The sequence below is a fragment of the Simochromis diagramma genome, unplaced genomic scaffold (assembly GCF_900408965.1).
Source record: "Simochromis diagramma unplaced genomic scaffold, fSimDia1.1 OVJJ01000457.1, whole genome shotgun sequence".
Classification (NCBI taxonomy): domain Eukaryota; kingdom Metazoa; phylum Chordata; class Actinopteri; order Cichliformes; family Cichlidae; genus Simochromis; species Simochromis diagramma.
In genome coordinates, this window is record NW_024387277.1 from 82,404 (window position 1) to 97,119 (window position 14,716).

The 14,716-nt window shown below is 45.5% G+C and overlaps 1 protein-coding gene across 1 annotated transcript in view; it reads left to right on the forward strand.

Annotated features, from left to right (window-relative positions):
• Positions 1-14,716, forward strand: part of ppip5k1a (diphosphoinositol pentakisphosphate kinase 1a) — a 30,795-nt gene that overhangs the window by 7,257 nt on the left and 8,822 nt on the right. Inside the window, 22 exon segments of the mRNA XM_040002855.1 lie at positions 2,167-2,268; positions 2,607-2,768; positions 2,858-2,979; positions 3,061-3,162; positions 3,765-3,851; positions 3,930-4,005; positions 4,106-4,215; positions 5,061-5,146; positions 5,236-5,279; positions 5,281-5,362; positions 5,637-5,758; positions 5,916-6,098; positions 7,115-7,256; positions 7,375-7,598; positions 8,100-8,227; positions 8,318-8,432; positions 8,527-8,634; positions 9,878-10,006; positions 10,094-10,234; positions 10,524-10,617; positions 12,341-12,466; positions 14,405-14,467. Of these exon segments, the coding sequence (XP_039858789.1) occupies positions 2,167-2,268; positions 2,607-2,768; positions 2,858-2,979; positions 3,061-3,162; positions 3,765-3,851; positions 3,930-4,005; positions 4,106-4,215; positions 5,061-5,146; positions 5,236-5,279; positions 5,281-5,362; positions 5,637-5,758; positions 5,916-6,098; positions 7,115-7,256; positions 7,375-7,598; positions 8,100-8,227; positions 8,318-8,432; positions 8,527-8,634; positions 9,878-10,006; positions 10,094-10,234; positions 10,524-10,617; positions 12,341-12,466; positions 14,405-14,467 (2,548 nt within the window).

A 14,716-nucleotide genomic window follows, 5' to 3' on the forward strand; every position in this document is an offset into this window, starting at 1 on the left:
ATTGGCTGATGTATTGTGCAGTGTACAGTGCAGCAGCAAAGTATTCAATTTGTTTTTCACCTCAAAATGTTAGAAACAATAACCTGTAATGACAAATATTCACAGCCTGTTCAAGTACAGCCTCAGATCTCTTTTAGTCTGCTGTTACAAGCTCAGCGCGTTTTCGGGCAGTTTCTCCCATTCTTCTTTGCAGAACTTCTCAGGCTCCATCAGGTTGGATGTGGAGCGCTGGTGCACCTTCATAGATGTTCAGTCGGGCATTCATAGAGTGGTCCTGGAGCCACTCCTTTGTTATTTTGGCCATGTGTTCAGGGTCTGTGTCTTGTTGGCAGATCAACCGTTGCCTGAGTCTGAGCCAGAACCACCACCATCACTGCACAGTTATTTATGTGCACGTAGCAGCCTGGGTTGGTTCCATTCACAGCCCTTCCCCTAAACAGCACCCCAACTCTTGACACACTCTTGGTATAAGTGAAGCCCAGCCTACACAGGCTGTTTTCTCTGCTTCCCCTCTGCTGGAGGTGCATGTTAGAAAACTGTTTAAATATGCAAACGGCCTTAGCCCAGCCGGGCTCCGCGGGGCGTGAGAAAGGCGGGGATCGGCTTCGACACTCGCAAACAGCTTCTGCCATTTCCTGCTTGCAGGAGGTGAGGTCAGCCCCGCCTGAGTATGTTTGACACCCATCCAGAAGAAGCAGAAGGGATGGAGATGTTTCCCTAAGATTTTCAACCCTCAAGGAGCTGGACTGGGCCAGTGAGCGACGCCTTAGGGGAGCTGTAGCTCATGGTGGGAGTGAAGTACCTCTAGCTGAAAGGCTAAGGTTCTTCTCTTAATGATATATAGCAGGGGTCCCCAACTCCAGGCCTCAAGGGCCGGTGTCCTGCAGGTTTTAGATGTGTCCTTGATCCAACACAGCTGATTCAAATGGCTAAACGACCTCCTCAACATGTCTTGAAGTTCTCCAGAGGCCTGGGAATGAACTACTCATTTGATTCAGCAGGTGTGTTGACCCAGGGTGAGATCTAAAACCTGCAGGACGCCAGCCCTCGAGGCCTGGAGTTGGACACCCCTACTATACAGGGTTCATACGGGTGCTTGAAATCCTTGAATTGTAATATTGTCTTTTCAAGGTTTGAAAAGTGCTTGAATTTCAGATGTGGTGCTTAAAAGTGCTTGAAACTGTATTTCATTCACCACTAATAACTATCTGACCGAATAGTTTTCATATCAGACAGAGAAATAAGATGAGTCGCAAAGTCTAAAAGCAAAATTTCTCCGCCTGGGCTGCCGAGCGCCTCTGCAGATCAGTCTGTTTCAATGTGTGACCCCACCCCTCCCCGCACAGCCTGTCCACAGATTCATGGTGATGTAGCTACTCCTTTAACTGTTTGCTGTCTTTGCTTTGTTTGGTGTTTGTAGACATGGTTTATATGAGATTTTATCTGAGATTCAGAGGTTTCTGTGACACTACTCGTGTCAGCACTTTCTGACCCCGTGTTATAACAGATTGAACATGATCTCCTCCCTTTTGCCCCCATTTTTGGGGGCGTGGGTGCTTAACTAGTTAAAAAACAAACATCTGTCTCCTATTTTTTTTTTGTGTCTCACAGGAAAGAAGCCTCGATATCTGATGAGAAGACTTCTTCATTTGGCCTTGCTGTGTATTATTGTGGTGCTTGGTGCAGATTTGTTCGCATTTTCAAATCTTAATTTTTAAGAGAAATGTGTTTGAGTTTGTACACTAGCGAGTGCATATTGCACCATTTCCTTTTTCAGTTTTTGTCTGTGGTGCATTTTTCAGTTTTAACAAAATTGGAACAAAGGACATTTAAGTCGATGTAAAATGATTTAATTTTGACATGGCCTTACTGGGGTGATGCTAAGTGAAACATGCATTCTTTTTTTTGGGTAATGTGCTGGAAAAGCTTGAAAATGGACCTTGAAAGTGCTTAAAAAGTGCTTGAATTTGACCCTGAAAAATGCGTATGAACCTTGGATATGGGACTACTACTGCTCATCAGTAACTGCATTGTCTTTGATCCACGGCAGCATTGTCAAACACAGTGTGGCCTTTAATTTAGAGTTTGATGGGTTTTATGGAAACCATGCAGAGGTGAACCTCATAAACAGAGAGCGGCCACTCAACGACTCTCTGGGTTTTGTAGATTGGGAGCCGGAGCAGCGTCTACTCGCCAGAGAGCAGCGTGAGGAAGACGGGCTCTTACATCTATGAAGAGTTCATGCCAACAGATGGGACAGATGTTAAGGTAGAGTATTTGTCACAGAGTACATGGTAGATAAAATATGTGCAAAGAACACTTTGTTAATGCTAATAAAGCACCTGTAGAAAGGATTTCATCAACTGTCACGTTAATCCACATTAACCTGAACTGTGCTGGTGTTTTCAGTAAAACCGCTGATATGATTTGGAGGACCTCAAGGGTTTCTCTCTATCGCGGCTGTCGGGCAGCTGGAGGCACAGATCGTCTTTAGGCGTTGTGTCAATAAAGGCCTCCAGTGTAAAACTTTATCAAGTCACACGAGGAGGGGACTACCCGCTTGGGTCATCCCTCAGATTTTTGTGGGTGTTTTCATTTCACGTCAGGTGTACACGGTGGGACCGGACTACGCTCATGCCGAGGCCCGAAAGTCTCCTGCTTTGGACGGGAAGGTGGAGAGAGACAGCGAGGGCAAGGAGGTTCGTTACCCCGTCATGCTGTCAGCCATGGAAAAACTGGTGGCTCGTAAGGTCTGCCTGGCATTCAAGGTATGTGCAGTTGATACCTTAGGTGTGTTACAGTTTTCTGGTTTCTTGTCGTGGAGTATGAACCACGTCCTCATCTGCTGTCGCTGCAGCAAACAGTGTGCGGCTTTGACCTTCTGCGGGCCAATGGACACTCCTACGTGTGCGATGTCAACGGTTTCAGTTTTGTGAAGAACTCGATGAAGTACTACGATGACTGTGCCAAGATCCTCGGGTACCACCTTTAGTTCTTTTCTCTTTTCTGGTGTTCACCGTCTCGTTCTGATCTGGTGATGGAGTCTGCGTTTCTCTGCAGGAATATTGTGATGCGTGAACTGGCTCCGCAGTTTCAGATTCCTTGGTCTATCCCTACTGAGGCTGAAGACATCCCCATTGTTCCCACCACTTCAGGGACCATGTGAGTCATAACAGGAGCAGACATAGAGGACTAGACTTATCACAGACGCCTGATTGCAGCTCGCGCTGCCAAGGCTGCCAAAACCAGTCATTAGATTTAGGGCCAATTATTTTTTTCACATACAGCCACAAAGGTGTGGGTCACTTTTTTCTCCCACTTAATCAATTCAATCGTTTAAAAATTAAATAAATAAATAAACTACATTTTATTCCATTTTTGCCTAATATAGTAAAAGTAGTTTGATAAATGCAAAAAAATAAGAAATTCTGTCACTTTTTAAAAAGCAGAGTTGCTTCTTCAGTTTAACATAATAACTGTGTGTTAGCTACAGTAGATGACAGTAAACATGCCCCTGAGCTGAGCACGCAGCAGCACACAAACTAAAGCCAAACAGATTTCTAAAATCATCAGTGTTGGTTGAAGCGTGCGCTGCATTCAGCACATTTTCACACAGTTCGTCCTGATTGAGCCCATCACACTCCCCAAAGCTCAGCTGCATAGCAAAGGTGCTGCCTTAATTAGTTGCACAGCTTTATTGAAGAAACGTGTCATGTACACAGATTTATACTGATGCAACTCAAATCTCTACTCACGCTCTGCAGGATGGAACTTCGCTGTGTCATCGCCGTTATCCGACACGGAGACAGAACGCCCAAACAGAAAATGAAGATGGAAGTTCGCAACCCAATGTAGGCCTGCCTCTCTGTTAATATGCTCCTGTTTCCTGCAGGTTAAAGATCTTTGATTAATGTCTCGGATGCTTCCAGGTTCTTTGATCTGTTTGAGAAATATGGAGGATACAAAACTGGGAAATTAAAACTCAAAAAACCAAAACAACTGCAGGTAAAAGAAGAAAACAATAGCCAAGGTTTCATTTGTCATTGCGGCCTCTGTGAGGACAAAGTGTGTGTGAACATGTCTGTGTGACTTTGAACCCCGACAGGAGGTGCTGGACATCACCCGGCAGCTGTTAGCAGAGATCGGGCAGCAGAACGACTGTGAGATAGAAGAGAAGAAGTCCAAACTGGAGCAGCTGAAGACGGTTCTGGAGATGTAAGTGAGAAGCATTTTATTGACTCCTGATCTCATATTCATTTAATCTGTTTCTGGCTCAGCTCGGCAAACTGTTTGACTAAAGCAGGGGTGTCAAACATAAGGCCCGGGGCCTGCTGCCCCACCAGGTGACTTTAGAAAATGTGAAGGAGGCCTTCAAATTTTTGACTTTTTACGACTTTTTCTGCTAACATTCACAGTAAGTAACAACAGAACCCAAGATTTGATATTACAAATGACTGGGCAGTCTGGTCAATGAAATGGTTTCTTTCCTGTAATTTGACACATGTGTTTGTTACAGTTTAAACTAAAACAGTCGTGTCGACACATTTGTGTCAGTGAGTCCAGCAGCATTTCTTTATCACGTGGAAACACTGAGACACACTGAGGTATAAGCACACTTCTTTTTCTTATATTCAGATGTCTCTGGGATTAAATAAACTTCTTTATGCTGACAGGAAGGAGCGTTTCAGTCTGGACCTCGATATAAAACCAGTCTGACACCCTCTGAACAATAATGAGTGAACTTAAAAACGAATCTTTCTAAAGGACGGGGATCGTTCCCAAAGATTTTTATAAAGCTTTTTGTTTTGTTGAAGGTGTAGATCTTTCTCCGTGTTTATGACAGATGGGTTTCTCAGAAGTTACCAGTTCACTTCTTTTCTACATTTTCATAAGTTTTCAAAGTCAGTCTTTCTGTTATAACACTGCTGAAAATATTTACAGTCACAGCCAAGGCTGTATTTTGGTAGTCGTCATAAAAGCAAGCCCGTCTTTCCTTATCAGAAGTGAGATGTCATGCATTGCTAACTATAAGTATCTTTGGCTTTTTTCCCGTAACAAAGGTACGGTCACTTCTCGGGGATCAACAGAAAAGTGCAGCTTACTTACCTGCCCCATGGGCAGCCCAAGACCTCGAGTGAAGAGGAAGGTAGGAAGACAAAGACTGTTTAATGGCTTCTTCCCAAAGGAACAAGCTAAAGCTGAGTGCTGACTGCCCGCCTCTGTGGTTATTTCCAGACACTCGTAAGGAAGGGCCATCGCTGCTGCTGGTGCTGAAGTGGGGGGGGGGAGCTGACCCCCGCTGGCAGAGTGCAGGCTGAAGAACTGGGGAGAGCCTTCCGCTGTATGTACCCCGGAGGACAAGGTGAGACGCACACAAGCATGTTTCCTCTGGAACATGGTGTTTACCACACGCAGTGCTGCTGGCATTGTAACTCTGAGCAATAAGCTGGTGATGGAAAAATGAACATGCTGAGACCTCAGGTCCGTGTTGTTCACTCACCAGTTACATGTTATGAAAGGTCTTAAACAGAGAAATGATTTAAAACAAGCCTGTGTGCGTGTGTGTGTGTGTCCGTGTGCGCGTGCGTGTGTGTGTGTCCGTGTGCGCGTGCGTGCATGCATACTGTGTTTTGTAGGAGACTATGCTGGATTTCCAGGCTGCGGGTTACTGCGCCTACACAGCACCTACAGACACGACCTGAAGATTTATGCGTCTGATGAAGGCAGGGTGCAGATGACAGCTGCTGCTTTTGCAAAGGTACGCAGCATCCTGCTGTTCTAAGAGCTTCAGTCAGCACAGAAGTGTAATAACAGAAATAGGAAGGCTGAGGTCTTTGAGCTTTGGTACAAGCCACGGCACACACCCTTCAAATACTGGACGTGCAGTAACTAGTGAAATGTGTCTGTGTGGGCAGGGTTTGCTGGCCCTGGAGGGCGAGCTGACTCCCATCCTGGTTCAGATGGTGAAGAGCGCCAACATGAACGGGTTGCTGGACAACGACAGCGACTCGCTGAGCAGCTGCCAACACCGTGTCAAAGCTCGGCTCCATGAAATCCTGCAGAAGGACCGAGACTTCACCGACGAGGACTACGACAGGGTGACTAACCAGCTGTGTTTATCGCTGACGTGCCAGAGCAGTTTGTGTGGTTATATTGGAGAGCATGTGTGGTAGTAGGGCTGCACAAATAATCCGAATCTTAATGGCAAAGTGAAAGCAAGTCGAGTATTCTGTAAGCCTGATGGTGTGGCTGAGTGGGTGAGTCTCTGCGCTGCAGTGATGATGGGAGAAACAAGAGTCTGGCGTCTGGGACAAACAGGAGGTGAAGAGCTTGGTTCTACGAGCGGATCATCAGCTGCTGTCTGGAAATATCTGGATTTAGGGCAGGTGATGTTAAGTAGGAACAAATCATATGCAAAGAGCTCTGCAGAGGTGTGCCTGCACCACAAAGCAGCACATCGACCTTATTCAGCAGCCTGACAGCACAGCAGAGACTACAGCGTGATGAACGTGCATGCAGGCCGGGAGGTGCAGTGGTGATAATGTGAATCGTCCGAGTCAGATCTCCATAACTGCGAGCCCGTACAGCACGTCAGCATATCTGTAAACGTCACAAAGCCACACTGCGTTTGGCCAAAGACGTGCAGTAACCAGTGTGAGAACAAAGGTTTCAGGATGTTTTTTAAGCAATTCGCTGAGTTTAGGTGATTAAGGACGTTTGTACATTAGCAGGGATGTCACACAGCATGTGTGTGCGAGTCCAATACAAGTATTTGTGTCACTAATACCAATGAATTCGTACGATCTCAGTATTGATCAAACTAACAGTGATAATCAGTCAATACAACATATTTTTACTGGGTAAACAACATTTCTGACATGTTTCCTCAGTGTTTGTGGCAGTGACACAGGGTGTACCTCCCTGTGTGTCACCACATGCATCGTGTTCCTTGAACTAAATATTTCAGTATTAATCGTTCATTTTTCATGTCACTTCTTTTTGTGTGGTTGGAAGTTTGGCTCTTTTAAGCCTTTTGTAAAGTGAAAGTAGTCGTTCGGTTGAGTGAGCATCTTTTTAATAAAAGCTTTTGCTTTTCTCCATGTGGCTCTTACAGCTAGCACCAACCTGTAGCGCCTCTTTGGTGAATTCAATGAAGATCGTTAAGAACCCAGTGGCCACATGTGACCAGGTTTACGCCCTCATTCAGAGCCTCACCTCCCAGATCCGCAAAAGGATGGAAGACCCCAAGTCTGCAGGTGAGCTCAGGCCTCAGCGCGTTTTATGAAGCTCAAATAAAAACCCAACATTTTGCTTTTGGAGCTCAGAGTCCCTGAAAGGTGCAGTGAAAAGCTGAAAACCTCTGTTGCTCACCAGACCTGCAGCTGTACCACAGCGAGACGCTGGAGCTGATGTTGCAGCGCTGGTCCAAGCTAGAGAGAGACTTCCGCATGAAGAACGGCCGCTACGACATCAGTAAAATCCCCGACATTTACGACTGCGTCAAGTACGACGTCATCCACAACGCCACCCTCGGCCTCGAGGACACCCTGGAACTGTTCAGACTGTCTCGAGCTCTGGCTGACATCGTCATCCCGCAGGTGAGGGGGCGGGGGGGACAATAAGGATGGTTCAGAGTGACAGATCCATGCATGAGTCTTTATATGACCGATGTGCCAATAAACACATGAAACAAGCAGCTCCTCCAGGTGCAAGGAAAAGATGACATGCTGCTGAGGCTAAAGGTTTTATGTGACAGCAGAATCCTTTGTGCTGCACTTTATAGCTGTGGACTCCACACCTGATGTTGACTTTGTTTAAAAACACTCAGTGTATATTGAGTGCTATTGTACACCTATATACAGGCCCACATATGTCAAATATGATTGATGATGGTAGTGCTGTGATGTGCTGTATAGCTGCTAAAACCAGTGAAGCTAAAGGAAAGTTTAGTCTGTGCACAGCTGATATTTTCACTGTAACAAAGTGTAAAACTTTCTTAAGCACCTGAAAATCACACAGTTTAATTACTCTGATATACTCTGAGTATATATTAAAGTCGTGTAGTATTTTAAGCTCATTTGTCTGTTGTTTTTTTGCAGGAATATGGCATAAACAGAGTGGAGAAACTGGACATAGCATACGCCTACTGCCTCCCACTGGTCAGAAAGATCCAGCTGGACCTGCAGAGGACTCACGAGGACGAGTCTGTCAACAAGCTGCACCCTCTGTGGGTCTAAGATTAGGAGTTGCGTGACTTAAATAGCGTTCCGACCGACCGGAGAATATTTTGAACTTGACCTTGGTTGTACGTTTGCAGGTACTCTCGAGGAGTGATGTCTCCTGGACGCCACGTCAGGACCCGTCTGTATTTCACCAGTGAGAGCCACGTCCACTCCCTGCTTAGCATTTTCCGCTACGGGGGCTTGCTTGATGTAAGCAAATGTCGATCTGGCTGAGCTTTGAATGTTTTCAGAGGAGGCACAAAGTCTGTATACGTGTGTGTGTGTGTGTGTGTGTGTGCAACAGGAGGAGAAGGACCAGCAGTGGAAGCGTGCCATGGATTACCTCAGTGCTGTCTCCGAGCTCAACTACATGACTCAGATTGTCATCATGCTGTACGAGGACAACAATAAGGTGTTTTTCTTTCCTTCTGATGTTCTGTTTGTGGTAGACGTGCAGTCACATGGTTCCATTTGTGACATGCTAGCTTTATAGCGTTTCTTCTTTTTATTTGAATAAATTCGATACACAGTTGTTTCAGGAGTGCAGCCATCTTTATCTTCTCCTGTTTGAACACCAGCGATTAGTTAGACCCCCCCCGGCCATGCTTCAGCTGATACCTGGTGGCTAGCAGAGCGGTGTGCAGGGCAAATCTGTCACGATTAGTGGAGCGGACTCAGGCGCAGACCACAAGTTTCTTCAAATCAAAAGTGAATTTATTTACAGTGTTCTCCACGGTGAAATATATATATATACACACACAACGGTGTCTGGGGAAAAGGGGCCGGGGTTCCAGGGTCCGGGAGTGAAAGGGGCAGGAGTCCAGGGAGGGGAGATTTCCATACAGCCCTCGCAACCACACACAGCTCCTCTTCTTTCCTCTATCACTCTTGCTCACGCTCAGTCACCATGCACAGGGAAAACAGGTCCAGGGGAAATCTATACACAGACAGAGAAACAGTTAGTCTCCTGGTTCAGACGTACTCACGAACAAACTTTGCAGAGTGCAGGACGACTGACGCTGATGGCTCAACGATCCAGCGACGAGTAGAGCAGACTCGCCATCTTAAGTAGGACTCCAATTCTCATAATCAGCGGCAGGTGTGCTGATCATCTCCAGGTGCGTGGGCCAGGAGCAGGAGCCCATACTGAGCTCTGCCCCGGCAGGAGAAAGAGAGAGTGGAAGAGGACGAGAGAGAAAGGGAGAGCAGAGGCGAGAGGAGAAAAAACAAAACAAAGCGCCTGACTGCTGTCAGCTGGCGAGGTGCGGGGACCATGACAAAATCAGAAACCTCAAAATGTTAGAATATTTTTATGATCAGTCTAAAAACAACAAGCAGCTGACGGTGTGTCCCTGCAGTCGGCTTGAGGTGAAGCTCAGGCTGCTTTGACAGCGACCTGTTTTTGGTTTGGGTGTTTCATGATGATGATCATCTGTAAAACCGTCAGGTCAGCAGCCTTTGCCATAAATGTGGTTGAACATACCATGGATCTCTGTGTACTGACCTACATAGAGATCCATGGTGTTTATACTGAATTTGAGATCCCAGGTTTCAATTGTAAATCAAAGTCATAACACCCCCCAAAAATCGATAATTTTTTATATTAAAGGCTCACCAATTAGAAATTTCTAATAACCGATTTTATCTTGCTACAGGACATCTCCTCTGAGGAGCGCTTCCATGTGGAGCTTCACTTCAGCCCCGGGGTGAAAGGTGTTGAAGAGGAGGAGAACGCTCCCACCGGCTTTGGCTTCAGGCCCGCCTCTGCAGAGGTAGCACGGCAGGTGGGATTGCAAAGAGTCTTCCTCGTTGCTCTTCTGCAGGTGGCAGTGTTTGCCGTCAGGTTTATACCGTATGTCTGCTCAATCCAGAACGGGCAAAAACAACCCGACCCCAGCAGCTTGGAGGACCTGTCACGGGATGAAACCGACCGTGCTGTGCCGCTGTCTGAGCCAATCACCATTCAGAGGAAGTCCCCACTTATTCGCAACCATAAGACCGGATCCATGGAGGTGAGACTGGCACTGAATGCAGAAAGAAGCAGACACAGAATAGGAGTTTTAAAATTGTTTCAACAGCTCTTCACTGTAGACACTATAAACAGTGTAACTGAACTCTGTCTGTTAGCTTCTGCAGAGAAGAATCGTTCACGTTTTCCTGTGTTTTATCCACAGAAAACTTGGTTCCTGTGGTTTTAGCCTCTGGTCTTATCTACGGCTGTATTTCACTAAATAAAGTAGTGGTGGCTGATACGTGATGTAAAACATGCTTGTGGTATGTGTGGCGTGTTCTTTCCACCAGGTCCTGTCGGAAACATCGTCCTCCAAAGTCGGCAGTTACCGCCTCTTCTCGTTCTGCTCTCGTCAGTCCCCGGAGATGAAACAAAGCGGATTAGGTAGGTATTGTAATGCTCTGTTGCTGCGGCAACTGTATGACACGACTGAGTGGGAGGCTTGGGTGCAGCTACGAGAGTTTTTATCTCGGGAAGACATTTTTATTAATGGAAATGACACAGAATGAGGGCGGTGCTCATTGCTCTGAGACATGCACACAAGCTTTTTTCGAGCTGAGCATTTTGCAGGTTTGTGACTTCGTCAGCATTCAGAGGTAAAACATCCCTCTGTAGCAGGGCAGCCTAGTTTCCTGACATAAAATCAATTCTGCACAGATACACGTGTCTGACACTGTTGCTAATTGCTGCTGACATGATTCCAAGAAATCAGAAAGGAAGTCATTTTGAGGTTGTTTCTGCTCCATTCATGCAAACTAAATATGATGAAAATGATTGGTCACCAGTGTCTGTGTGAATCTTGTATTCCGAGTTAAAGAGTGACCCTTTATGCAGGCCCATGAAGCCTCCGGGGCTTTCTCTGCCTCTGAGCCAACTCCAGGGGTTGACTGTGATTGAGCTGTTGTAAAATCCACCTGAAATGTTTCCTCTCTGTCACTCTGTCTTTCAATGATGTGTGAATGACATCAGGCACAGTCTGAGCTAAAGTCTAAAACATCATGGATGATGCTGTTAATCCTTCTCAGTTAACTTCTACGCTGCGTCTGCACTGGAAGCAGTTTGGAGCGTTGTGGTGACCAGAGGCCACCGAAGGTGAAAGACACTCAGTGATTTCAACAGAATAACTGCTGGCAACATGAATCGAGCAGGACCGCAGAACATTTTCTCTCTTCCAGCAGAGCGATTGAAGTGGCCGCTAGCGTGAGGATACTGTCAACTGACAGATCTGGTAGTAAATACATTCGAGCGGGGATTTCAGACTCCTCCTACATTTCTGTCATTTCGTAAAGAACTTGACTACATTTAAACTAAACATTTATTCCCCGAGTTATTTTAATGTAAGAAAAACAAGTGCAGTTTCATCAGCACAGTTTTTCTACATGATAAAGACATGCTGCTTCAGGCTTAAATTATAAGAAATAAATGTGTAAACTTACAGAAACGTTCTGTTAGCTCGTTGTGCAGCCTGTCCTCAAGTTATAAAATGGACATTTTGGGGTTTTTTCCTGTGAAAATCATATATTTCTTAGACGGTTATTTTAATGTGTGAATGGCCATGGGGGAGGTGCTTATCATTAGGACAAGCTGTAAACGCATGAAAATGCAGGTAAAAGTTTAAGCGTTCTGTCCTCCTTCACATTGCCCACATTGGAGTCTTTCGCAAGCCAGTTCTGGCCCCCGGGCCTTGTGTTTGACACCCCATGCATTAGAGGGTTACCTAGGCAATCGGGGCTTAGTGTCTGCAGCCAGCCAAGCGTCAGCTTCAAAGCGAATTGTTTCCAGTGTGGACGCAGCTTACACGCCTCTCCTCTTTCTGTACTCTTTGATGTTCTTATTGATGTTTAAAGCTTTCTGTATGAATTCAACATGCGAAGGGGACGAAGAATTCTAGCCTTAGCTACAAAGTTGCACTTAATACATTAAATGGGACCTTTAATGTGGCTTAGTTCTGCGGCCCCTCGTGAGTGCACGGTCTCCCACGAGTCCTTCTTTCTGCTTGTCTCTTTCTTTTTCCTCTTTGTGTCTCTGAATCTGTCTCTTTCTGGTCAGTTGTTTGAGTAACAGCATGTGATGTAGTAGTGACTAACCCGGCCCGCCCCCCTCACAGGCTCTCAGTGCGCTGGGCTCTTCAGCACCACTGTCCTGGGTGGGTCCTCTAGCGCCCCCAACCTGCAGGACTACGCACGCGCGCACCGCAAAAAATTCTCCACCAGCAGTCTGTCCTACAAAGACGGTACGTGTTTGAGACCGCGCGCCTTCACAAACCTGCACAGGACAACAGCAAATCAGCACACACCTCCTCTGTGTCGTAATGTGTAAATTATATCTGTCTGACCTGCGATGACGCCTGAAAGCTGCACACGTGAACATGAAACATGTTTAAGCTGGAGTCATTACAGTAGTTAGATAATCAGTGGACTGGGACACATGCCCATACATGTATAGAATATTTTTTTTACATTTTAGTCATATTTCTGTTAACTCCATATTCATTCTAGTCACCATATCCACTGACTCTTTTGTTTCCTCCTTTACTGCTTTGAGTAAACTTGATGTGCTCCTTTTTAGGATTCCTGCCTCAGGCCAAACCAAAACTATTTAATATTTGCCAAACAGGAAATGCAGAAAGGTTTAGCCAGAATAGCACGGCTGCTTTGAAATGAGTTTTTCAGGATACACTTGAGAGAAGCGTGGCAGTAGATGTACTCTGAGTTTGTGGAGTCTCACACGTCTTTGTAGAATGTCAGTTAAAACCAATATCACTGCAACATGAGAGCTAATTTAGTTCATCAGTAGGTAGATAACTATTTATACTGCTCAAAAAACTTCTTTACATTGTGGAATTCAGCTTTTAGTGGACGATCGATTCAAAATCTCGCCAAAAATCTGAGTTAAACTTTGAAATCACAATCCAAATTGTGTCATAATGTGGTTAAATGGTGTGTATTGTCCTCGTGTCCCTGTATACACTCCCACTGACATCTGGGCAGCTCCCAATGAGCTGACAGATGTTCATATTACCTGGATCAGGGCGTCAGTGAGCTCCTGGACAGTCTTTGGTGGATTTGGATGCACCGATGCATAAGATCCCAGTCAGTGGCATCGATGCCTTCAGCTAAGAGCTGCCTGCCCACTCTGGTCACGTGTGGCAGGGATTTGTCCTGCACCAGTAGGGACACAGGACAGCGCCTAAGGTCCGAAGCCAGGTTTGGTACCAGGATTTCATCCAGCCACCAGGTAGCAGTACTGACCAACCTGCAGGACCCTTTTTATTTTGGCTCTCTACCTTGCAATATAAAGCACCTTGGTCCTTTGTTCTGTAAGGTAGCACTTATATAGCGCCTTAGCACGATATAAATGGAATAAAGTAATACGCGTCCCCATCACTCTCCCAGTGCCTGACTGGTCATGGCAGACAACCTGTTTCACGTTTTTACATCCCAACGTGTTTTTTAGTTTCTTAGTCTATCATTATGTTTCTGTTTAGCTGCTGAAGCAACAGAAACATCATCACCGAGCAGCTAACTGCCCCTCTTCCAAAGTAAGAATCTCAGTGCTGTATGTCAAGGGTTGTCATGTTGTCCACCAGGTGGCAGTGCGGTATCATAAAGCATCCACCCTCCTGGCTGTCTCACAGTTTGCTCTTTTGTCATCCATCTTGTTCCACCTCATATTCAAGACTGCAGGTTCCCTTCTGTTTTCAGCCAGTGGACGCTCGCGTGTCAGAGTAGTCGGGGTCATATTTATATTTATTTTCTATGCTGAAGCATCGTAATGCCGGTCATTTTTAAATTGTTGCACACAACCCAGTCAGACTGCACCTGTCACAGTTAAACTTGGAGGCAATGAAAGCAGCATTTAGTCGTGAGTATCGGGCTCGTGAATCCTCATGTTTTTAAGTTAAACTCATGTCATTTCACTTTATTAGAAGATGCTGTGCCAGTGTTTCGACCCACAGCCATCTTCAGCCATCTTTAACCATCCTGTTTGAACAGCACCTTCAGTCAGGGCCGCTTCACAGACTGATTCCTAAACCACACATTTGTAGTTGATGACTCTTCTTCTGCACTGCGTCCGCCTTAGAAAAGAACAAGAAATGATCAAACCTAATCTACACTTTACTGTGGCTCATAGTAACACTAGTGATTTTTTTTTTTTTTTATTTCCTCAGAGTTGTTGTCTATGCCGGCAGTAAAACGATTTTCTGTGTCGTTTGCAAAGCATCCGACTAATGGTACGTCTGCTTCTTTCAAGTATTTTTCCACTTCACCTACCTTTGTCTTGCATGTCTTCAAACTTTTATAATTTTTTTTTTTTTTTTTTTTTACCTTGGATTTTTTAAATTTATTTTGTTTTTTCCACATGGCCCTCCAACATTCCAGGTTTCCATTATCTTTTTATTTCTAATTATTTTAATTATATTTTTGTTTACCCATACACTTTGGACTTTTCTAACACTACCTGACATTCTCTCTCTAACCAG